Source organism: Cuculus canorus, chromosome Z (assembly GCF_017976375.1).
Source record: "Cuculus canorus isolate bCucCan1 chromosome Z, bCucCan1.pri, whole genome shotgun sequence".
Taxonomy (NCBI): domain Eukaryota; kingdom Metazoa; phylum Chordata; class Aves; order Cuculiformes; family Cuculidae; genus Cuculus; species Cuculus canorus.
The window spans coordinates 27,405,255-27,431,277 of NC_071441.1; the positions used below are offsets into that span (position 1 = coordinate 27,405,255).

At 39.2% G+C, this 26,023-nt stretch overlaps 1 protein-coding gene across 2 annotated transcripts in view; it reads right to left on the bottom strand.

Moving 5' to 3' along the window:
- Positions 1-20,643, bottom strand: part of GDA (guanine deaminase) — a 41,682-nt gene extending 21,039 nt beyond the window's left edge. The window contains exons 1-11 of one of the 2 annotated variants that reach the window (XM_054054200.1): positions 20,398-20,643; positions 15,343-15,431; positions 13,426-13,597; positions 11,016-11,103; positions 9,627-9,732; positions 7,002-7,029; positions 6,262-6,369; positions 5,122-5,229; positions 2,913-3,010; positions 1,972-2,039; positions 1,355-1,501 (exon numbers count right to left, since the gene is read on the bottom strand). In XM_054054200.1, coding sequence (XP_053910175.1) covers positions 1,355-1,501; positions 1,972-2,039; positions 2,913-3,010; positions 5,122-5,229; positions 6,262-6,369; positions 7,002-7,029; positions 9,627-9,732; positions 11,016-11,103; positions 13,426-13,597; positions 15,343-15,431; positions 20,398-20,520 — 1,135 coding nt within the window. In that variant the 5' untranslated portion in view covers positions 20,521-20,643. The remainder of the gene's footprint in view (positions 1-1,354; positions 1,502-1,971; positions 2,040-2,912; positions 3,011-5,121; positions 5,230-6,261; positions 6,370-7,001; positions 7,030-9,626; positions 9,733-11,015; positions 11,104-13,425; positions 13,598-15,342; positions 15,432-20,397) is intronic. The other variant, XM_054054201.1, reaches the window with a different exon arrangement.
- Positions 20,644-26,023: the final 5,380 nt, after the last annotated feature.

The following is a 26,023-nucleotide window of genomic DNA, read 5'->3' on the forward strand; positions in this document are numbered from 1 at the left end:
GGATCACCGGAGCTTTGTTCTGCTCTCCCTCCCTGTCTACTGGCTCAGGAGGCTGAGTACTCAGAGAACATCTGACCTTACTACTAAAGACTGAGGCAAAGAAATTATTAAGTATTTCAGCTTTATCCTCATCCTTTGTCTCTATGGTCGCCCCTGCATCCAATAAAGGATGGAGATTCTCCTTCACCCTCCCTTTGTGGCTGACATATTTGTAGGAACATTTTTCATTATCTTTCATGGTATTAGCCAAGTCAATTACTAGTTGGGCTTTAGCCCTTCTGATTTTTCCACTACATGATCTCACTTCATCCTGGCAGTCCTTCTGAGACGCCTGCCCCTTCTTTCAAAGCTCATTTACTTTCCCCTTTTTTCTGATATCCATCCAAAGTTCTGTGCTCAGCTAAGATTGTTTTCTTCCCTGCCAGCCCATTTTTCAGCACAAAGAGATTGCCTGCTCTTGTGCCACCAGGAATTCCTTCTTAAAGAGCACCCAGCCCTCGTGAGCTCCTTTCCCCTTTAGAACTCTCCATCAAGGAACTTTATCAACCAGCCTTCTGAACAGTCCAAAGTCTGCCCTCCCGAAGTCCAGGGTGGCAGTGCTGCTGAACCCATTCCTTGCTTCTCCTAGTATAGAGAATTCTACCATCTCATGATTGCTGTGTCACAGGCGTCCTTAAACCATCACATTTGCTTATTGTTGAATCACACAAGTTCTGCTAAAACTCTGCTAACCGTATAAATCAGTTTGTGTGTCTTGATCACAACAAAGCATGCCAGTGAACCTGAATAACTGAATAGCCATCAGATGTATTCTGCATGTGCTACTGTCTCTCAAATAACCATGGTTCATAACTTATCTAAACTTTGTGCTTTTCTCTGACTGAGGAGCAATTTGCATGTTTTGATTTGCTGGAAAAACTATGACAAAACTGCCTCACTGAGAGCTCAAAAAGCAAACGAAGTTAGAAACTGATGACAAACAGAACACACAATTTTACAGTAATTCCAAAACACTTCCTCTAAGTGTTGGTTGCTGAGAAAACACCGTCTTTCCAAGTGGTATGATGAACATGAAAGTGATAGTGATTAAGAAGCCTAAGGATCTTTGCTATGAAAATGCACAACCCTGAGAAGTCATTAAGATTCTGTTATTAAACTCTCAACATCAATATGAATGCTTTTCTGTAATGAGCCTCGTATGGATAGGACAGACTGAATGCCCAGCAGATACCATTTTAGACTTCACTCTGACACCAGAAAATCTGTTAATTCAGCCACCTTTTAAAGCCAGGGAAACACAGTATCAAAAAGAACTGTAGTTCTCTGTGTACATCCTTAAGAAAACTCTTCTTACCTTGGCTTCCTCCTAGAGTGGCTAGTTGAAAAGCTTCTCCAAGCGTTAGTCCTGTTTCATTCACTTTATTGATCTGAAGGCTATTAGACGCCATCATTGTTTTCCTGATAGCATCAAGCATAGAAGCCGAATATCCACCAGCAACATCTAGAAGGGATCAGACTCTTAGTAAAAAGGTTTGGGAATAAGTCTCTGGGTTAAATTTCTGTGTGTTTTAATTAAATGTTACAAATTGGCAAATGTGGTAAACATGAAAATTTAGACTGCAAAGTGCTGTCTCTGAATTTATAACGCCTAATAAAGGTGCTCTCACGTACAAATTCAGCTAACTAGAACACAACATAGAACAAGAAAAACCTGAAAATTTGTTGTACAAGCCCTGTTTGCTCTCATCACAGGAATAAAGTTTTCTTCGTCCATTGTTGGTTTTCTTTTTAAATTCTTTTAGACCAGCTTTAGATTCCAGTACGCTACACTTCACTACTTTAGATGCAGTGGGAAAAAAAATCAGGTCCACAACTTGGAGACACGCTGACATTTAAATACAAACAAGTAAGCATGGCTTTATATCTCCCAAAGGTTTCCAAAATAAATGTTTCTTACAGCAAACCACTAACCTGTGCCAAGACCGACCTTCACATTGTTTTTCAGGACATTTTGCACATTTAAAACACCACTGCGCAACCTGAATTGGAAGAAGAAATGTGTTCTGTGTGATACATGGAGGGGAAGTTCAGGAAGAGCAGTTTTATAACAAAGGCTCTTAAAATGTGTGCAACTGGTTGGATTTATTAAACTGACATAGAGCATTTGTGTTCATACGTCTGAATGATGAGGTTTAATCACCAAAAATAAAGGCAGTTTTCCTCAGCCAAGAACTCCCACAGTTTTATATTTATCTGTTTAAAATAAGCTCTCAATATACCTGGGAAAAAAAATCCCAATATGATGTAAAGTATAATCCAGGAGATGGGAGGTTATTTTAGGAGCTCTGGTAAGTCATCACAAACAAGATATTACATTAAAGACAAAATGCCTATAAAAATTCAGTACAGCATCCAGGCAGAACCCCATGCAGTATCTCATTTCTTCTTAGTAGAAAGAAGCTTACATTGCCCTATTGCCCACTTCCCCAAACATACACATATACATACTTTGATGCTTTAAGAAGGAAGATGGTCTGAATCTGCCATTGATAGAACAGCCAAAAGAAAAAAGTTGAAAGGAAGAAATATTTTTATTTATATGTATATATACATATATATATATACATATATATATAAACACATATTAGGAAAAAAAAATCTATATATAAAAACACATATTAGAAAATATATATGACTATATTGAAAGATCACAAGTCAGCTGAGAGCATAGCATGAAGAAGTGGAGCATGAAAGGTCATGCTCAATCCAATATGTCATTTCTGGTGGAATAGGTCTTCTACATAGCCTCATAATGTCAGACTGATTGAGGACTGAGGATACCATGTGAATAACAGCTTTGTTTAATTGTACAACATTCTTTTTTTTTTTTTCTTTTTGTTTTTATAACTTACGAGAAATTAGAATTGGGGCAATGTGATATCGCAGCTCCACGAAGACTAAAAAGTTTCAGCTCTTCTTCAGAAAGGTAACAAGCATGAGCCATCACTGTCTAAAGAAAAAGAGAATAAAATATTTACTCAATATTGCATTTACTGTGCCTGTGATTTTTGCTGCATCACTTTAAACAGCCAAAAGGACACCTGTTACCACCAAGGGTAACTTCTTGAATGAAGCTGTTGAAATCAACTGGGGAGAAACTCCCATTAACTTCAGTATGCCTAACGCATCACTCCCTCACTTTTTTCAGTTATTAATATATGAAGATAGGGCATCAACTCTTGCAGTGGCTAAGAGCTTCAAAGAACAAATCAAGAATTCTCCCATTGCACTAGCACTGTAGTACCCTTACGACTTATATTTCATAGCTAACGCAGAGATTAAGTACTGTAGCTAGAAATATATAAGGGAAGATGTACATACTCTTAGCATGTTTCCTGTTATCTCTCTAAAGGTTTGCACCAGGTATATACATTTGGAATATTCTTTAATCAAAAAATATAATTTTTTATGCAGCTGATTAATGCTTTTCTTTCTTGGCTTTCATAGCTGACTTTAAAATTAAGCTCACAAGCACCTACACGAAATGCAGACGTACAAAATAGTATAATTTAATAGGACATAAACCAATTATTCCAGAACAAATCTACTTGGAATTACCTCATGTGTCAAATACCCACTCAAAGAGAAATGCAAGAGCTCTGTTAGGTCTTGCAATCTGCTGATAAAAATTAGAACAGCACAGCGACTGTTTCCATTGAGTACCTCCTAACAGCAGTGTACCTTTGCCATCTCTACTCATCAAGCTCAAACGTATCTGAAAATGCAATGAGAACAGCCACATCTTAAGGTAAGGACATACTTATCGTAGCTGCTGAACCATATCTCTGCTGATCTGTAATTCTTTAAGAAAGAAGGAAATATTTCAGCCACAGCTCTGAGAAAACATACTTTTAAAATGTGAAAAAAAATGATTTGGAGTCTTAGTTTTGGTGGTTGGGTATGGGAGGAACGTCTTCGGTTTTGTTATGCTCGTGTATAATAGAATACTTGCCCAAACAAGCCAAAAAGCATCAGTAATCTTGATTTTCAGCAACTATTTTCAGCGCTGTGCATATAAAATTCTGATAGAATTAAGATCTATGTCTTTGCAGCACTAATATTCTCTTTAGTACCCTGACACAACGAATCAGCATGTATAGGACTGTGCAAGGCAGCAAAAGTTAATACTGTGTACATACTTAAGTAATCTATATTGATTTCTCAGGTACAAGGGACCGCAAATATGCAATTTACTGGGGAATATTTTCAAAGATAGAAATGGAAGTTCAATAGCTAATTCCCAAGGAGTTCCCAGCTGCCTTTTGTGCATTCAGAAATTCTCTCCTAAAGTTTTATATCAATTTTACTGACGTTTAAGCACTCTGACTATAGTTATGCTATTCATATTCACTCTTGCATGGGCAAGAGTGCACCTAATGAGGTGTGCCCTAGCTCTCCAACCAGTATTTTGATATCTCCAACCAGATATCAGATTTGCCTGCATTTATGCCACCAGCATAAAGCTTTAGAGCATTTTAACTCTTTAGGCCACTGTGCCTCTCAATACTTTGTAAAATCGGCTAATGAGGTGAGAGTGCTTTTGCATGGCTGGAACAGTGAAGGGTACTTGTCTGTATGTGAGGTTCACACACAACACAACAGAACAAGCTTTTTTTCTGTAGGAAACTGTTGAAAAATGAAGTTGGCCCTACCATAACACCACAGAAATAATCTTCAGGCAGAACCAGTGTGCAATAACACTGTAAGGAGAATGTGGACCCGCCCAAGAATTATAAGCTCCTACAATACCAGCTCTACCTAGTTTCTGTCTGATTCTACTGCCCAAATTCTCTTTGGAGCCCTTGGAGAATGGATCAAGGCGCATGAAATACTTTTATTGTTCATCTCCCCTAAAATGCTTAGGAAAAGTATGGGCTTGACTAAAGTTCCAGTACCTTGATGGACACCTGTGCAACACACAACATAAAAACTAATTTAATTTCCCCCAAATGTCACTGACCCTGATAAAACAATACCAACTCTTCAGGTAACAACAGTTAACTATCATATGCTCTACATGGATAAATCTAAACTATGCTATGGAATTTTTTATCCAGCTACCTTACTGGTAAGCAGCTTATTTTTATCATACAGTTCAGTGTAATTCTGGTAGGCAGGAAACATATTCTCCACAAGTTTGAGCTCTTCTTCATTCTCACTTATGTGACTCTGCAATAAGAAAATATACAGCAATGAGTGCTTTGAATAGAATTAAACCTTACATTACAAACTTCTTGAGCAACCTACTGGTGCTAAACATATAATGATAGAAACATGTATTGTTAAGCCTATAATTATATCTAGTCCTTCAGTTTCTCTTTTCACCAGAGAGATTCCTGGGACCCAAAAGACAAGAATCATTTCTTCCTTTAAAAGTGGTATGAGATGTGCCTGGGTAGTTCATCTTAGTGGTCTGGTGACATAACAGCCCACTTGGAATGTGGCAAATGTTAAAATAATAAATAAAACAATACAAATAACTGTGAAGTAGAAGAGAGAACCACCCCACCAGAAAGGGGATCAGGGCAACACATAGGTACCTGCTCCGTGTATCTTCAGATGGGCTGATTAATATCTGGTCTCAAATAAAAATCTGATCCTTCTGTACTCGCACTGGAGCACATATTTGCAGAACACCCACTTTGTAACGACAAAAAAATCCTAATTTAGGATAGTTTTAAAATAATATATGCTTAGAACTGCATAACCAAAAAAATAAACATCTTGAAGCAATAGACCTCTGAGCTTTAAAACATGTCTTTCTGAAACACAGAAACTTCATCATACTGATGTTAACAATGTTAAATAAGATACAAAGATGAGTAATTATTTTATCTACCTAAATCCACTCTGTACAGAAACAGAAAAAGGCTTAGAGACAGTAATGACAACCTTGTACTAGGGAGAGCAGCCTTTAGCAGCTGAAGGTTTGCTCTTCCCTACCACACTGGATATCAGTCTCCTAGTGACTGTGTGCTGGGGCTTGCCGAACTGTGCATCCTTCCAGCTATGAGCCTTCTCATTTCCTGTGTAGGTCATGATGTTCTTGCAGAGTATCATTAATAATTTCAGAGGAATTCAAAAGATAGGGTCCAAGGTAAAAACGTAGTTTAAGTGTTTTGCTGAAATTATGAGAAGTCCCTGGTCTGCATCCTATCTATCCAAACTATTTAAATTGTATACGGGGCTCTCAGAGCTTACCTGCACATGGAGGTCACGAGCCTGTGCCAAATCACCAAGCGCACACAGCAAATCCTCTGTGCAGGAAGGGCCAAAGCGAGGGGTTATTACAGGCTGTACCCTTGGATACTGAAAACATTAAAAAGACATGCTTGTGGATCTACATTTATATGTCAATAACCATAATTAAGACAAGCCTTTACACAGCAATTACATTTTGTCTCCAAGGCTTAGGGCTTAATGCATTCTTGCCAACTCAAATAAAGCTGCACAGTAATTTCCTAATTTTCATTAGAAATTTGACCACAGAAATAGAGAATCAAAGTTTTTTTCTGAAAGCAGTTTTAATGAACCTTAAAGTAGTAATTTTCATTAGAATTCTTTTATCAGATCACTGAGATTTTGCCAGACTTCAGGAGAAGCAGTGCATGCGTTTTCATATTTGCTTGCAGTCCGGTATGCATTATGAGAAATAGGTCAGAGGAATGACCAGACGTTTTTCTGAGTTCCGCTTCTGCGAATATCAGAGATGTAGTGATGCAAAACTGCAGAGTATGCTGTGCTCTGACTACATGAAACTGAATTTATACAGCTACAAGTTCATTTCTCAGCAACTGATTGATGATATCTCAGATTGATGATATCTGTCTGCTACATAGAAAGATGCATGTTGGTTTGTCACACAGTTTGTCAGTGGGATTTCATATATTCACACCTTATCTTCTGAATATAGAAGTAAATACAAAAAGAAACCAACTTACTTTCTTTTCCAGTAGTTCTTTAACAAATCTGAAAAACATTAGGCAAAAATAAAAACTATTATAAATTTGTCATGTGTTATAAATTATGAAAAATAGAGAAAATATTTATTTACTCAGACCCTATTAAGCTTTTCAGACACAGACTATTTTTACCGAAAGTTGGGCCAGATTCTCCAATTAAATAAAAAGAAGCAATACAATGAAATCAGGACAGTTACACCAAATTATGTTTCCTGTGAATATGATTCTGAATATTCAGAATTTCTCTCATTTGCAATAATTAACATTGGCATGCGGTAATTACTCTGAAACCAAACACATGTTATGTTAAATTAATTGAAAACATAATTATAACCTACAGCTGTAACATTAGAGAAAAAAAACACTTAATCTGGCTATGAATTTAAATTACAGCATTAAATATAGCCTATTATTTAAAATCCTATTTTTAAGAGATGCTGCAGTATTTCATACCTCACTTACAGTAGTTGCATATGTCCTCATTCACTTAAAGGACCCATGATTTTCCGGAAATGCTTATATTAATGCTGGTATATAGATTATCTACCTTATGGAAAATACAGTATAGATTTACTTAGTTTTGTATACAAAAGAAGCTGCTTCAGGGGTCTCTACGAAAAACCCCAAGCAGTCAACACAGATAACGCAGATGTGTAAATAAAACTTCCTCTCACTTTGCAGGGAAGAAATTCTTCGAAAACTCATACACGCAGGGTATGCAAATAATTTCCAAAAGACAGTCTGAGATGGGTTCTTGACAGGATCTCTGTGAATTATTATATCATAGTTTCTATTCAGAAAAAACTATCATTTTGGTCACACCAAACACTGAATAAAATTTCTCAAATATCTTCAGATGGAAAAGAAAATAATGCTGGAAGCCAGATTCACAACACTGAAGCTGGTGCTAGATAACCAGGTGGAAGCAACAGACCTAAGCTAAACTTCTCCAATGACCAAAGGAGTTTGAGCCCACCATTGTCTGTGATAACCAAAATGCAATGCGAATTAGGTATCATCTGTCTGTCTCTCCTCTATGGAATCACCTGATAATAATAATTAATTAAATATTCACTGGAGCTGAAACTGTAACACAAATACAACTTTAAGGTGATAATCCAAAACCTCCAGGTGGTTGGTTTCATTCTTTTTCATATTCTTTGAAAAGCATCCACATTGCTTCAAAACTGAAATACGTTTTTCAAAACACCCTACACTTTGGTGGCTTCTGTACTTCTCTACAAAGGAAGAAATTCACATTCAAAACAGCATTTTCAAAACAGCAGAAAAACAGATTTGAACACGGTTACTCCTCTTTTCAAATGACTACAACTATTAGGAGCATATACCGTATTCTAGATTTCAGTTCCCTAACATTTTATTCATTTCTTAGGTTCTGTCCTGTTAGGTTGCTCTCTTAATGGAAGAGCTTTTTTATTCTCCTGCAATTGTGTTGCTGCAGTTCTGGCCTGATGAGGTAAGTACTCCTAATCCATGCTGACAAGCACACAGCTCTCATCTCTGGACAGCTGTGGAGTACTTGTGGCACAGTCTCATCCAAAACTGAGATACATTAATTATTAACACAATTACATGAGAATGGAGTGGGAGGCACAGGATAGGTATTTGAAAGAAAGCTATTTAGATAATTCTGAAACTTTAAAAACATCAGTACTGCAAGTTCTGCCATTTTTTCAGGCCCATTCAGCAGGACTCATGCTGTATTATGAAAAGTGGAGTTTTATGTAAAGGAAAATAAATGTAAATAGAGTGCAAATTCCTAATACTACATGTTTTTAAAAATTCTATAAATATAAAGACTATTAGAAATCCATGACCATTTCTAACTTCTACTGGCGTTCTTCTAGTATGATTCGCAAAACTAAGCTACTTTACATAAGTGCCATAAGATGTGTCAAATACCATGCTGAAAGAGCAAATACCTAGCAGTAATATAAACATTTATGCAAGTAAATAAATAGTCCCATGGAAAAAGCGGTATGTCTGCTTAAGTATTCTCTGAGTATGGATGCAAAAGACATCAAGCTGTCATAGTTCAGTTTTAGGTCCCCTCCACCATGTACATTGCCTTGATCTGATTCTCTTTCATTCTCTCAGCTGGGAGTCAGAGTAATTTCACTGACGCTTCACTGGAGGAGAATCACAGCATGTTTAAAATGAGGTATATAAAGTCTGACTCCTACAACTTGAGTAAAGCTTTGTCCTAAATGGGGGAAGGAAAGAGATCATAAGTTAATGAAGGCAAAGGAGCTGATTGTTACCCCATCATCCATGTCAGGCCACATCACCTCCACACATAGAGCTGTGAAGGGAAAAAAGGCAGAAAACACATATTCTCTTCAAACTCTAGAGCTCTGGTTTCTTCCTTTCTTCGGAACAGCTACAGAGAAACTACGTGGGCTGTGCAGCAACTGCGTATGCAGGAATTGCCAGAATCACAGGAAACAATGCTGTCAGAACAAAACCAAAACCTGTTCCTAATAAGTTTGCACCTGTAAGTTCTTAGTCAGCTTCACATTCACTTTTCAGATGCATGAAAAGGTCTTATTTCTAAAGGCTGTGCCACCAACTCAATCATCTCACCTTTCTGTCTCTTGGACAGAGTGACCAGTAGTCTCCTTGTATTGCGGCACACTGTCATTCATATCCATGCAGACTTTTCCAACAAATGCTCGTTGACCAAATTTATCTGTTGAGATGCATAAGAATATAAAACTCAGAATCAGTGGTTCTTAAAAAATGCTATCAAAGCCTGTACTGAAACCAAAACAGCAAATTCCACCCAAGCCAGCTTCATTCTTATGTCTTTTTCTTAAGGTGGAACCATCCACGTGACATCTAAGGCTAAAAAGGAGAAAGAAAACAAACAAACAAGCCAACTGCATTTAAATAGGAGTTCTCCTCTTCCACAGTAGTACCAAACTTTATAAATGTTAAAATTGAGAATTAGACTACTGTAGCTTAACCACAGTCAGAATTCATAGCGGTAATACATGAATAAGACTGCTGTGAAGTAAAGGATGAGAAACACAAGCATCACAGTACAGTAGCTTTAGCAGGCAATTATCCTGAGCTGAGAAAGAGCACAAATATCTCAGCAAACCCTCTCTCCTTAAGAAAACAGAATGATGTTCCTAACATGTCTGCTAAGTGCAGATGGATGGAGAAAATTACCACAGGTACTTCTAGCCTCTTTCTTGAGATTTATCCATTCCAGGACTCAGAGCTCACGTGTAAGACTTAAAAGGAACGTATGTAATATTAATTCCTAAGGTTTTAAACCTGTTTCTAAGTCAGATCTCTTTTTTTTTTCCCTGCTTTTACTATCCAAGCTGTTGAATACAATGGCTTCAAAGTTTTAGGTTTTCCTACAAAATCAGAAAGATTAGGGAATTTTTCATGGAAAATGAGATTCTTATTAAACTATTCTGCTTTGGGAGCTCGCTGAACCTTGAGAAATCCTGCAAGAACCACAACACTTTCAAACAGCAGGCATTTGCAATGGTGAACAGAAGGGAAGGATAAGATCCTGATGAAACTCTGATTTTGGAGGGTGCATGGGGATTTTTATATCAATTCTCAACTGCAACGTCAGAATATCAGGAAATCAATGCACTGACTGCACCTGTTGTCATTCAACCCTTTAAAACTCAAAAAAGCAAAAGGTTAAAAAAAGCAGAGACGTGCAGCTGAAGAGCAACTCCAGCAGACCGAGTTCAAGCTCAACCAGCAGCTGATTTGGGGAAGAAGATGCTAGCAGAAACAAGAGTAGGAAAGAGGCAGTTGAGTAAACAAGGGTAAGTAGGGTGGATTTGGGGGACACAGTATGACAGACAGAATGAATAAAAAGCAATTTAGTAGAAAGACAGGTCCTAGCTAGTCTAAAAATTCTAAGCTGTGTTTCCTTCAACTAACATCGTCTATTAACATCGTATTGAAGGAATATCCTTCAAAATTCACTGCTAGTCTTACCTATAATTTCAGCAAGAAGAAGAGAAGTATCTGTGTAAATTGTTGCAAAGTAGCAAGCGGTAGTCGTGCCATTCTTTAGAGTTCGTCTCTATAAAAAGAAATCAGTTTCAACTGTCTGGGAAAAAAAAGTAGTCAAGCTGCCGAAATGCAGAACAGGCAATCTGATCTCAAACTGCAAGAACATTTAGTTACTGTGAAACTGCGCAATGAAGTGGTAAGGTAAATTTTTTTAATTTCATGATAACTTTTGCTTATAACAATTGCTCAAACCATAGAAATCAGTCTATATTTCCTTCACTCAAATTGAAAATAAATTCTGGAAATAAATTCTAAATATTTAGAAATACAATCAACCAGTCATTTATGTTATTTTCTAGTTTTGAAAGCCTCTGCAGTTTTCTCAGTGAAGCTCTGTTGAGCTAACATTAGCAAACAAAGCTTTTGGGAAGAAGTAGAGGTTTCCATCTGGCCACTCAAAGTGGCTGAGAAATTAGCCAGGCTTTCAGGTACATCAAAACCCTTTTGTATGAATACTAAGTAACAAAATTCTAGGTAAAAATAATCTGAGAACAACTGCTCAGGGTCATTTATTTATTTATGTATTTATTTATTTATACCATTTGAAAGGAGAAGGTGATTAATACCTATTCGTAGGACTTTTCGAGGACATAACAGTAAATTTATTTTATTTTATTTTATTTTTTAATGACAGAAAAAAGGTGAGACACCCAATACAACTTTTGAGAATGGCTAGAGTTAATTATTTGACAGACGTGAAGCCAAGCTCTCTCCTTTCCATACAACATTGAATAACTGAATATATGTCTTTAAGGGCTCATAAAATGAGTCTCAAAAATAACAATGATGTCTTTACTAAGACTTTGCCTTTCTTAGCTTTTAAAATCCAGAGTTCTCTACTTCTGTATTCCTAACATCTCTTCTAAATGAAATCTAAAATCATTCTGCTTCCAAAATATCATCATGAAGAACTGGCTTTGCTAAATTTGAGACACCAGAAGAGGTTCCAGAAAAAATCTCACAAATTTCACCTAACTCTTTTCTTTTACTTTTTCTTTAAGGAAAGCGGCTATTGGAAAGAGAATTTTAATTTGAAAAAAAAATACCTGTTTTCATTACAACTCCGAAAGTACAAAGAAATATATGAAACAACATCTGCTCTGTGCAGGTTTAATCCTGTTTCTAACAGTTGAAGGTTATTAGCAGTCCCATCAAATACTGCAGCAGTTGCTGGTGAAGACATTTTCCTGACCTTGTCCTATTTGAAACACACGGGGAGGGCTTAACCATTCTGTTGAAGCTCCTACAACTAACTTCCACCTCCCATTGGCAAGATTTCTTCCAGGTGATGTTCTTAAACACCTCGTACAGTGACCACTTTAGCTGTGCTGATGACACCTGATCTGAATTGATAGAGATGGTAACAGCTTGTGGAGGCATGCAGCTGTGAGATTACCTCTATGTTTTAAACTGCAGAAGGCACGTGTGCTTGTAAATAGAGTTTATGGCCAAGCTGTTCCTACAGGTTTTTATTATGGCAGGTGGCAGAAAGTTGATTCTGGGTTTTTTTCATTTTGTATGGCAAGAACAGTATGACTATTTATTTCAGATTCACTATGTTATTATTTTGACAACACATTGTCACAGTATTACCCAAATGCAAGGTAACTTTGTCCAAATCACTATACCTGTTGAAGGTACTTCAGTCCACACATTGAAGGATATATTTCAGTTATAGGACAGAATCAGTATACAATGTGATCTAGCTGTTTATTTGTCATCAAGTGGAATTTAGCCTTAAAGCCTTTAAATTGCACAGAAACTTTCTAGCTCAACACAATCTTTCTCTTTTTGCCACAGTATCATTGACAAACTTAATCTAAAGCCCCTGCAGTGAAAGGTATCCCTGCTACAAGGACCTCAGCTGTAGAAACATCTTCCTTAACTACTCCAAACCTCCCTGCTGCCCCAAGATGTGTTGTCTGTGCATCTTCTCTCTCTTATAGTTTTTGCAGAAGACTGTTTCATAGAGTGCAGGGAGGGGAGCAGGAGGCAGAAAAATCATATTTTATTTTTTTACTATGCTGGATTATATATGCATTGTGGTTGTCAGCACCTGCTGGCCGTATTACCTCTGAGAGTACTCTTAAACATTGCTCATTGTACTCAGATATTACAAAATATGATAAAGAAGTTCATTGTTAACCATGTGATTAAACAAACTGTCTTATCAGCAACAACTAGTAGGGGACAATCTTGGCTGGCAATTAGAACAGTGCGGTTTTATCTGGCTTTCATGACATTAAAACATGCTCTACTATTTCTGAAAACATAAATATATTTCACAAGTATGAATGCCACCAAGTACGTAAATGACATTTGCAGTACTTACAACAACTCTGGTGTACACCTCCTCTGCAAAATCACTGTCTTTGTATTTGGCTTCTGTTGGAAATGTGTAGGTAGTCAACCACTGCAAAAGAGGTAGATCTACTCTCGTACCAGTAAATGAATACTGAGGGGCATGAATGTGTGTGTCAACCATTCCTGGCATGAAGAATTCACTAGGGAAGGAAAACAAAATTATAGTAGTCCAAAATCCACACAATTTTTCACGGTTAAGTAATTTTGCTTTATCTAGAATGGTTGAGCAAAATCCACCAGAATATATGGTAAGTACAGATTAACCTACCTCTTTCAGTATCAGCCTATCAACATCTACTTTACCTCTACTCATTCTCCTTTTACGGATGAAGCAGTTGAACGCTTTTTTACACAGATTTATATATAGCTAACTGAGAGAAAAACAACATAAGAGCATGATGAATCCAATTATCTTTAATATTTACCATGACTAAATACCAACAAATAAAGCCAAACTGACTTCAAAGTAACTAAAATTACTCCACTGTAGAATCCACCTGAAAAGAAGATTTGAGCACAGTCTTGCTTCCTAGTATGGATATATTTGGAATGCCTCTAGCTGCCAGGCCATTATATTTACAAAACTCTAACTTTCTAGATCCAAGTTGGATATAAAATATCCAACTTGGATACAGAATATGGGTAATATTTATCCATAGATACCTAATATATATCTATATATAGATATATAGATATAATGTACCTATATATATATTCAGTCAATGAATTTCAAAGCTTAATGGAAGAACAGCCACTCTGTCTACAAATGCAGGCTCTGGTGAAAAAAAAAATTCTTGTTCAATATCTTGACATGAAAGATATTTAAAGTGTAATTGTAATATTGTTTGTTGTCACGTAGTGTTCATGCAGTAACAGGGATGACTATATCAACGTTACCAGGAAGTTACTATAATAATTTTGTTTTGTGCTGGAACTTCCTATAGTATAAAATCACTCTCACACCTCTTCCCTTTTCCCTGACTACTGAATGAGCAGTGATTTTGTCTCCTTGTAGTTCCCCTTCTTCCTGTTTTCCTTTATGCCAGAAATGCTGAAAGATCTTTCTCAATCTGATCCATATTCCCAGTACCTTCCATTTTCCTCAGGCTATTTCAAGAGAAGAAAACATCTGATGACTAATATATTCTGTATGATTAGCCCTCAAAAAAAACGTACAGACTTTTTAACAAGCGAACATTAAAACACTGCTGCAGTGCTAAATTCTAAGTCACGAGTCATTTACTGTTGGGCTACCACACACAAAGTACAGTAGGTACAATGCAAAAATATTTTACTTCACCAGAAAGGCAAGAGATTTCACTGGTTGAAGGAAAAAGAAACACTTTAGCCGCAATACAGTTAGAGATCCAAGGCTCTTTGTTCAGAAAGTTTAAATCTCATAATTTTACTAGTTTTTAGAGAGTCTGTTAAAGCCCAGGAAATTGAGTTTTATAGTTGCAGTGTTAGTGTTACTTCCATTTACTATGTCTAGTTTTGAGCTAGTTAGACACAGCTCACTGCTAACAAAACTGTTATAAAATATAATCTCAAGAAAGTACATAATTTACTTCTGTAAGCAGAGAAGACGTCATGTATGAAAGCTAAATGTGGCATTTTTACTGTGCAATGTAAATAAGCCAGCACAATTCAGCCATGGCTGCAATCCCAGTCCAAGGAATGCAACAAGCATAGACCGCCCACTCTCCAAACCTCATCCAGGACGCAGGCAGCTCTTGGGCTAAGAGCTCCCACAGTGCTGAAAGGGAGTTTTGCCCATGAGACTGGATTTAATGTGCTCCCTCCAAAATCTGTTCACAGAGACTCTCACTACTTCACTCAGAGGATAAATTGCATTTGCAGAAATTAATCTAAACAAAACACATACTGGTTACTCAGTTCTCTTATGTCAGATGTTTTGAATCCCCACTTCTTAGCAAGTTGCTCTTGCTGATCAGTTTGTTCCAAAAACACAATCTAGAAGAAAGAAAACACAGTTAGATACTTTAAACCTGTAACCCACATCAGCTTCACATGAAGGCACAATGGCTCATTTCTTAAAAGAGACTTTACATACTTACTACAAAGGTGATAGGTTTGCGTTGAAATACTTGTTCTTCCTGACTCTCAAGCATGATTTCAAAATACCTATTCACATACCAGTGAATAACTGCACTCATTTTGTAACTTGTAAGAAAACAATTAATTCATTCTCAAGCAATACACAGGCAGAACCACACAGACTGGCATTCCTATAACGTACACCATACTAGCAGTACAGTCGTTTGTGGTGGAGGTTTGCAACAGCCTTACAGGAATGCATTTAAGATGTTCAAAACCAGAGGGTTCAAACTAACTGCTCTGCTTAGGACTGACTGGCACCAAGCTAAGCATTTTCTAATTTTATGCTTATGTCATTAATGTTGGGGTGGTTTATAAAAAACAAAACAAAACAAAACAAACAAACCTGCAATCTGGAGCCTAACTCATCCCCATTTGACTCCTATAAGACATTGACTCTGCTACCGGTGAGTTTCTATTGCCTAGTGAGAATTTTAGCACACTTTCTATTTATTTTTAAATCTCATGGTATCTTAATCTAAAATATGACTTGTAGCAGCTGAATTCTCAACTCTTTAATGCTCTGAACTGGCAATAATACGCATGACAACTCTACGAGAAACTAGAAGTGGGGAGTGTAGGGATTATAATGACCTCCGCTGATTCCAGGCAGGATCTGGGTTCCTGCAACACTTCACAGAGTACAAGACCATGCCGCTTCCCCAGCCAAAGACAATCCCGGGGCTCCACGAATTCTTGCCTAACTGTAGTTTCTGCCAGAAACCAACCCATGGCCTTCTAGCTCTCAAGGTCTCATTCCTTTAAGTTCAAGAGAGTAACCTTAACTGCTATTAGCACTCTTCTGCTCCTGTGATGATTCCAACACTGAGGGCCTGTGTCACCCTCATGACATAAGTTTCTAAGGCAACAATTAAAAACCATGTAAAGTCAAGAAAAAATAGCTGTAAAAAGACAACAGGAAGGAATTTAGGGTGAAGATCAAAAGGAAGGGTATTATTTACCAGTTATCTGCACACTCTTTTTTAAGTGTATGAGCATTTGCTTCTTTTCTAGAGAGAAAAACAAGCAAAGATTGCTAAACTGTAGACGTGTCATTTTTGGCTGCTAGTCTTTTAAATGCACATATGACTTAGATGATTGATATTCTCTTAAGAGTAGATGTTTTAAATTTTTAGTCAGAAAAAGACCTACTAAAACCATACCATACAAATAAACATTACATTAGCAATAATTGCAAGAGTATGGTAGTATTGTAGTCCATTAATACTTCACATGAAAAAGCATCTCTCTCCTTCTAAACAGGAATACAGGCAGCTTAATTAGCTATATATTTGCAGAGAGCTTTGAATACTGAAATTTCTGACAAGCAGTAAAGAAAATGTCACTCAGATGCTGAAATCAAAATGGATGCAGAATGAGTAATGTCAGAGCTGCTGAGGGAAAAAAAAAAAAAAAAGAAAGAAAAAAAAAAAGGAAAGAAGGAGTGAGAAACACCAGATGGCAAATTTGGAAAGAGGCGTTGCCATGGGAAAGAAGTGGTTATTATATACTCTTAGGGTGCAGATAAATAAAACAAATCATGGAAGAATGAATAAGAAAATATATTTCAAGGGAGCTGGACATATGAAATCAACCTTAAACAATCCTTTATTGTTGAAGGTGGCTATGGATAAATCAGTAAGATAGTTATAATTTTCAAACAAACTTCCCAATAGAACTCCTTGGCCACTCAAAAGATGTTCCCCATCGCTTTATCATGCATTTGCTCTGGCCAGCTTTCTAACACTGAGTGCTTTAAGGTTTTCGAGGTCCCAGGCTTGGACATTTGCTTGAGTATCTGCTTCTGCATTCAAGGTAACTGGCCTGGTGCGCTGGTTCTTTAAACTGTAAGGATTGATTGTAAAGAAGCAAGTCAAGGACAACAACCAGCACTTTGGGAAAAATGTATCACAAAAAGCAGAATCAACAGCTGTTAACACTAGCGCCCAAACAGTTCTGATGTGTCACCCATGTTATAGAGATCCAACAAGGAGAAGCTGAGACCTCCCTACCCCGGAGACGAGCTCAGGCCTACTTCATTCCAAGAGATGTTCAAAGGTCCTCTGTCAATGCATAGCCGGTCCAATAAACCATGCATCAGCCGTGATGTGGTAAACTCCAAATGCCTCCAAGCACCACAGTGCAAATAACTTTGCTACCAGAAGAACAGAAAGTGAATTTTACTACCTGAAGGAACACAGGAGTTTTTTTGGACCCACCAGTGCCTGTGTTATTTTGTTTCTGGCTATGATACTCATAGATTAACCTGGGTAAGGGTGCTATCCTTCTTTCTTCTCCTTTCTTCCCACCCTGTGGTAACAATGATTAGCTGACTTTCGCAATGAGAGACATGATACCTATTTCTTGCCTAGTTCCCTAAACAGGAATGTGGGGCTAGATGAGAGACAGGAGCACTTATCAGACCCAGGTCCTGAGTGAACAGCCCAACCTGCTGAGAAAGGCTAAGGAACAAACTCGAGATGGATGTTGGTGCCTCGGTACCTACCTCCTTGTAGAGCTAACACACATGTCACTTGCTATGCCAGCTGGCTTAAATCAAACACATATGTTAGCCAGTACTTAACAGTACCAACTCTTATTCCACAACTCTTTCTCCTTTCACACCTTTCACAGGAGGTTTTAGCTTAATACTTGCTCTATTTACTTTATAGTCTACCCAGCTAAGTTAATTGCACCAATATTTCAATGATAACTTACTTTCTGCACCTGTCTATATTTTCTTTACCCTGAAGAATACTGTTATTTCTACTTGCCTTTCTTCAAGATCAGCATTGCACTACTCTGCAAACCACTCAGTTAAACACAGTCCTTATTCTGCTACTTAATGATAATTTGAGTCTTCATACGTGACAGCTAAAGATTCCTTTTCATCTACAGGCAAAGCTGAGGTAGTTGTTTCATCTGTGGCCTTTACCAGCCAAATATCCCTACAGACAGCGGGGGTCTGGGCAGGGTTTCTGTGGCGCTGATCGTATGTTTGTGTCCCTTGGAGGACAGGCAGGGACTCACACTGCAGAGCAGGACCTGGCTGTTCTCAAAAGCTAATCTGTTCACCCTTTCGGCAAAGGTGTGAGATTTTTCCATGATGGAGTCAACAAAGTGAGGCAAAAGAACAATACCTATTTAGTTAAACTTATTTCTTTGGGAGTAATTCTGAAACATTCTAGTGTAAATTTGGACAAGAAAGGTAAGCAATTTTCTAGCCACTATGTTCTTCTTGAAAAGCCGATTCTTCTGAGATTCCAGTGGAAGTTCTGCACGACATTAAACTGTGTAATAAGCTAAAGGGTACTAAAACTCACTGTATCAGACCCTGGAGTAGTAAAATGCCAAGATTTTCTACTAAAAAGAGAAGAAAATTAAAGTCCTTGTTACTGTACTCTGGTGGAAATTTTACTTTTGGACAACTTTGTTTTTCTGGTAAATATTTTATTTAAAACAACTGCATGGGAATGTGCCAGTTTATGTAAGGAAAACAATATCCGGTGAATCCTTGTTCACTTGAAGAACACAAGAGAGTGACTGAGAGCACAAATCCCTAGGTATAGCTTACAAAGGTAGCCGATTTTCAAGAAAATCACTTAAAGGTCCTGATTTCCTAAGGATGCTGAGTAGTGATCCTTTTCTGGAAATTGTCATTAGAGACAGTAGAATCTGGTATGAGTTTCTGCCTCCCACACCTAAGTTATATAAACCAAACCCTTTTTTCATTCAAGCCTGTTGTTTTTGTTAAGAGTTGACACCAACCAATACATAGTTATGTAAGCTTTTATTCCCCTCCCCTACATCAAATCACAGCTTCTCACAGACTTTGCTATGCCTTGCACCAGTCTTCTCAAGACCTCTGAGAGGTCTGCCTTGAAACAGGCCTTCACAGGACTGTATGAATATAGAAAATAAATACTGTAAGGGCTCGAAGTGTGCTCTGCACAAATTTCAAATGCTACTGAAGCCTGACACACTGAAGCCTCTTATTTAGCTGCAAGAAAGAAAAATGTCCTTTTTTTTATAGGGTACTTAGATATGTTGTTGAGTCTGTAAGAAATTACCAGCCTACCTACACAACACGCACTGTGAAACAGTGGTATTGTTATGGGAACGATCCAGCTTCCCTGCCAGAATCGATCCCGCAATACTTGTTTTAAACCACTAACGTGCCCAATGTCACCACGTTCATAGCTCCTTACGGGTACGTGCCACTGTTTTGCTCGTGACAAAAGAAAAGAAGCCCCTCTCACAAGGCTGTGCATGAGTGCGGGGTCGGGGACGTTGCAATTGCTCATGTTTCCACGCTTAGTGAAAAACCTGCTTGTGAAACTGAAAGAACGCCCGGTGCGGGCGCGCAGCTGCTTCGGAAACGCTCATCGCACTTCGAAACCAGATTTGGGCTCCCAGCAACCCCGTGCAAGGAGCCAGCGAGCCACCCTGGAGGGGTTTAAAAGACGCGTAGACGAGGTGCTAGGGGACATGGGTTAGGGGCAGATAGGAATGGTTGGACTCGATGATCCAAGAAGTCTTTTCCAACCTAGTGATTCTGCGATTCTGTGATCCCGGTTATCCCCACCTTCCGCCGGCACGAAATCCCTTCTCCCCAGCAATTTCCTCTTGCCGGCAGACACCGAGTTACTTCGAGTGAGAATTTCTTCCACTTTCTCCCTACAGCCTGCGGGGACAGCACTGACCCAAACCGCCCCGGATCGGGACTCGGGACCGAGAAGCGTGGCTGCCGCCCCGAGCCCGCAGGACGCCGGGGCGAGCGGGACAGCCGGGAACCTCCGCACCTCCCGCCGCCCCTGCTCACCGTGCCGCTGTCGTCCACCCCCAGCAGGTGTCCGTGGAGGATCTCCATGGGCGCGGAGCGGCTGGAGTGCACGAAGGTCCCCTTGAAGACATGGGCGAGCGGCGGGCGCTGCGGGGAGTCCATGCCGGCCGGCGGGGCGCAGGAGCCGCTCGGGAGCTGCCACCCAGCCCGCTGCTGCCCCGCAGAGCCTCCGGACGCCCGCGGCGGCTTCCTGGAGCTGTCACCATCTCCCCACCCCCTGGTGACTTATCTTCTCGGGGAGTGGTTTCGGCGGAGGGAGGGCGGCCGGCCGCCCCGCTCCCCCCGCTGCAGGAGGAGGTGCCCCAAAGGCGTGCGGGGTGCTCGAGCCTGGCGGCCGCCCGGGTCCCTCCTGCAGCCACGGGTCCTTCGCCTTGCAGGAGGCGGAAAAGGCTGCGCCGCTGCCCGCTGGGTTTAGGGGCACCGGTTGCTTCCCACAGGGTGTCTGAGGATGCTTCACGAAGTGTCCGACATCTGACTTTTGTCACCACTCTGAAGGCTGTAAAACCGCTTTCGAAAGCTTCCTTTACAAAAGCTTGGGTTTGTGAGCTTGCTCTGCCACCAGCTGCCCCCAGCCCGTAACACGCTGCTCTGTGCCCGAAGCGTTAGGAACTTTGTTGGATTTTTTCAGAAGGAACGGACCTAATTTTAAAATGTTATAAACTTTAAATGTATGTTTTGTCATGGGGGTTATTGCTTTGTTTCACGTGTGATCTTGTACTCGGTGATTCAAGAATTACCTTTCGAGCTGTCTCCTTAGTCCTTGGCCCCTGTACTACACGTTAGTAGGATATAGGGAGTAGAATGGAGATGCCAAGCTGAGGTACCAGAACAGCTGGAAACAGGCAGCCGTGTGCCTCGCTCGCTGGAGATGGTCCACAGAACAGCCTCAGGAAAATGAAAGGCAGAGGAAAATGAATTTTGTTAATCCAGGGAACTGCATTTTCAGAACCATACTAGGCTCCAACAACCTATGTCAAAGCGTATAATGAACATGTGCTAAGAGGATCACCCCTGACAATATTGGAATAAGACTTCATGGGTTCAGAACGATGTACACCGAGAATAACACCATGAGTGTCTTCTGGATTCCTGTTTGAAGACACCTTTCTTCATTGAGTTATTAAGTGATGAATGAACTTTGCACCATGGACACTGACACTGTTATTCTTATAGCTGGATTGCGAAGTTTGTTGTTATGTAGTTTATCATTAAAAGACCTTTGCTTTTTCCACTGTGCTCTTACTTTGCGAAGCATAGGAGATTGTCTTTCCTACAAGCTCTCCAGATCAGTCATAGGAGGAGAAAAAGACACAGTGGGAAAGCACAAAAATAAGTTAATTTTGTTTTGTTATGAGCATATCATCAGCCTTCATCTTGCCTGCTCTGAATAAGAATGCTTTAAGTTACTGTGAAGCAAGTTTTAAAAGTAGTCGGCTTACTGACTCCAACTGTAAGACATTACCTTGACTTTGCTATCAGCTTAGTCAGGCCATAAAGAGTGTCCAAAATAAAATGGGTATGTGAAAGTGACTCTACTGTGCTGATGTTGGTAATTTCCTGCAAGAGGTCTCATATTTTAAAAAGACTCCCAACGAGATAAAACAGACTTTTTAAGACTCAAAGTAGGGTTTTAACTATATTTCTACACAAGAAGCTAGCAAACAAAACAACACAAATTGGTCTTGCAGGTTAATCTAGTTCGAAGAAACTGGCATAAGAATCTTTCAGGCAGTTCAGTTTGCTTACAAGACAATAATACTTCCTGCTTTCTTGAATAACAAGGTGATAAATTTGAAAAAAAAATAGCACCGGAATACTTTTAAATTAGCACTTGCAAAAGCTGTCTTGCAAAAATGTTTCCAGGGTTGATACGTCTCTGTTTATTAAGGCTGCAGCTGAAATGAGCTGTGTTTCAAACTGTGACCCCAGGTGAGGAAAACTGTCTTTTGCTGTGCAAGGATAAGGAGTCAGAGATAGGCTGGCTTTACAACTGAGTAACAAAAGTTAGAGGAAGTAGAACTGAGAAATAGGGTGAACAGAGACCAAGCCCTGCAGAGATAAGCTCACTTGCTTCTCCTGGGAACAGAGTAGTGAAAACACTTTTCACCAGCAGCGGCTACTGTTCTACACAACTTACCTCTGCCCATGTGGCAGCAGCTGGCCCAATTTTTCAAGTTAGTTGGGACCCACTGTTTTCTGTCCTCTCCAGTATGCTGCCCTAGGTATCTGTGTGCTTTACTTAACTCACATAAGGCTACACGTGGCTCTCAGCTTCCTGAGAAGTTGAGTCCTGAGATCTTGAGCTGGCAGCTACCCAGACACACATTCACAGCTCTCAAAGTAATATTCAGCAGACTTTTCTATTCCTGAGAAACCCTTTGGTTACTTTTAGTGGACATGTGTACTACTCCTGAGAATCTGAGACTGCTTCATCCCTGGTTTTCCACTAAAAATCTCAGGAATTTCCTCCAGCTACTTTAACTAAATGGTGATACATACTCCACTGATTTCAGTGAGATTTAATCCAGTCAGTATTTATGCACAAGAAGAAAACAAAAAGCACGGACAGTTCTTTCATTAGCACTTTTACTGAGAAATGTTAGTACCAAACATTGTTACAGACAAATTTATAACTGTAAGTGGGTTCCAAACACTCTGAAGACTAGTAGTTTCTTTTGCTTTTCCCATCTGTCATGTGGGAGAGCATGGGAGCCCCTGAAGAAGGTTTGTGGAAGAACAACTACACACTTTCCTCCTCCCAGACTTCTTTTGGTTCTTAGTTTGCAAACTATACATGCATGCCCTAGATATTGACATGGCTTAGGATGAGATCTCAACCAGCTGTGAAAAACTGAGTCATTCTTCCAAAATACAAGAGGATTACACTGATGTATGTTTAGTTTAACTGGGGTACACTGAACTAGTACTTTACCTCCTTGGATAGAAATGTAATGCTCTGTTGTGATTATTACAATCTACCTAACAAAAGAGAGGTTGAAATAACTTTTTTGCTAAATGGTTGACTGTCTGGAAAGAGCTTTAGCCTCTTACAAATTACACAATGATTTATTTGAATAGCACGTTAAAATATAAATCTTACCTTTAGAAACTCCTTGAAATCATCATACCTGGTTAAACGCATTTACATTAAAGTACATAATTACTGTTCTTCGATCTCCTGCTGTTGAGAAAAAAAAAAAAAGCCTGTCTTGCCATTCAGTAGCTTTTCAGACTCTCTCTTTTTCAGACTTTTTCTTCAAAATTATTGTCTTCTAGTGAATTATAGGAACGAGTCTTTAGTCTGTGTCCTGAAGTCAAACGACTTCAGAACTAGAAGAATAATCATTTCTAGGAGCACAGGGACAGATTTTAGCAGAATTAGAGTATCTCTATTCCCATTGCCATTTTCACTTTCTGATCTTTTGTTCCACTTGGTACACTATACAAAGCAAAAATTCGATGCTTCTTTCAAAATTTCAGATCACTTAAGCTGATACTGAAGCGTCTGAGTAATAGAAGAAAAAGGAGCTTGTTTCGTCCCCACCCCCTTTCAAAGTAAAGTTGATGAAGTACATGCCGCTGAACAGAAACTCCTATCATAAGCACTCTGCTGAGGTAAGTGCCTGCAGAGCCTGAGCATCAGGGGACGGTAATTACTTCTCTGATATAGAAGTAAATGTTCTTATTGTGTTTTATGGTCAGTGTGCATTTTATATAATTTGTAACGTAGCAATTAAGTTAATGGAGAGACAAAATGTCATTGATAAATCTGTTATTGAGTGATTCTTTTCCTTAAAGAAAAGAACTTTATAAGTATGCAGCAAATACTGAGATTATTCAGAGAAATAAAACGATGAAGCATGATAAGTACCTACTCTCAAGTGTGACATTAAATTAGCAGCTAGAGTTAATCCCGCACAGGCTACTTCAAGCACATTTCCCCTGAACCATTTATATCATCAACTTCTGTTTACACTACTTTACTTTTCCAACTCCATCTAAAACTGAAAATGACCCCACCCTGAAAGGGTAAGAATCAATGACCGTACATACAAGCTGTATTTCTTTTACTGTCATGGGTATGCAGTCTGAAGGTCCTGGACAGATCCTTCAGCCTTTGATTCCCTAGTCTGCAAAGGCTTGGGAAGGGAAGGTTCAGAAACCTCTCAGTGACCTTCTGATCTTCTCCACTTCCAAAAGGGCTTAGTACTACTACAGTACTGTCATAAAATATCCCATCATTATAATTTAAAAATAATATGTCTTGTTCACTGATACATAATTAACTGAAACACAGATTGCCTGGTGATTGCCCTGAGACCTTCCCCTAAGAAAACTTCGTGGAATTACATTACATGATAATATTCGTTTTTCTTCACTCTTCTAAGTAATGGGAGGAGACTTTGGAAGAAACAGGCAAGTGCAGGATATAAATACTGGCTCCAGGATTGGTACCTCTGTCATAACTTTGGGTTTAAAAGCTGTGGAAGTGCCTTGGAAAGAGAAGGTGAAGTGGGCCTAGTGTGATCCACCTGTTCCAGTGGGAAGACAGGGTCTTTGGGTTTGAGCTGTGATTGAGGGAGTGATTGAGAAAGCTTTAAACTAGAACGAGGTGGGGAAGGGGATACTAACAGGATTGCAGTAGGTAATCCAGGGGCTAGCACGGCATCACCTGAGGGTGACAAAGCTAGTGAGAACACTTACACTGCTTGTGGGAGCACAGGGGGCTCAATAGTGTATCTGAAATGCTTGTACACCAACAAATGCAGAATGAGAAACCAACAGGATGAACTAGAAGCATTGGTCAGCTCACAGATCTACTACATCATTGGTATTAGTGACACTTGATGGAATGAGACCCACAACTAGGATGCTGGGATGAAGAGCTACAGGCTGTTCAGGGGGAACAGACAGGGCAGGAAAAGTGGAGGTGTCCCACTGTACGTAAGGGAGAGGTTTGATTGCACAGCCCTTGACAATTAGTAACGGTGTGGTTGAAAGCCTGTAGGTAAAGGCTAAAAAGAGGGATGGAAAACAGAAGAGGTGTTGTAGTGGATGTCTGCCACTGATCGCCCAGCCAGGATGTAAGCACTGATGACTTACTCTATAGATAATTTGGAGAAATGTCTGCATTGGTAGCCCTGGTCCTTATAGGAGATTTCAACTTCCCAGACATCAACTGGGAATATCATACTGCTGTGACAAACAGATTTTGGAAATTCTTGAAATTTCTTGGAGATAACCAACTGTCACAGGTACCCAGTGAGCCCACCAGGAAAGACACCCTCTTACACTTGCTACTTGTGAATATATAAAGACTCATGGGTGATGTGATGACAGGTGGCTGTCTTGGCCACAATGAACATGAACTGAATTCCAGTGGTAATACTGATGTGTGTAAACTGAATTGACTAGCATTTATTCCTGCCTACACAGTTTTCTGGATTACCAGCTCTGGTATTGAGAAGGAATTTATTTGTATGACCTGTTCATAGAAAGTTTCCTTTTTCCATCCAAAGTAGGATTTCTAAGCTTTCTAAAAGTGGCAGCCTCTTATTTGAGCTGTACAACATTTCTAATTTCCCATTAGTTCCTTGTAGAAGTG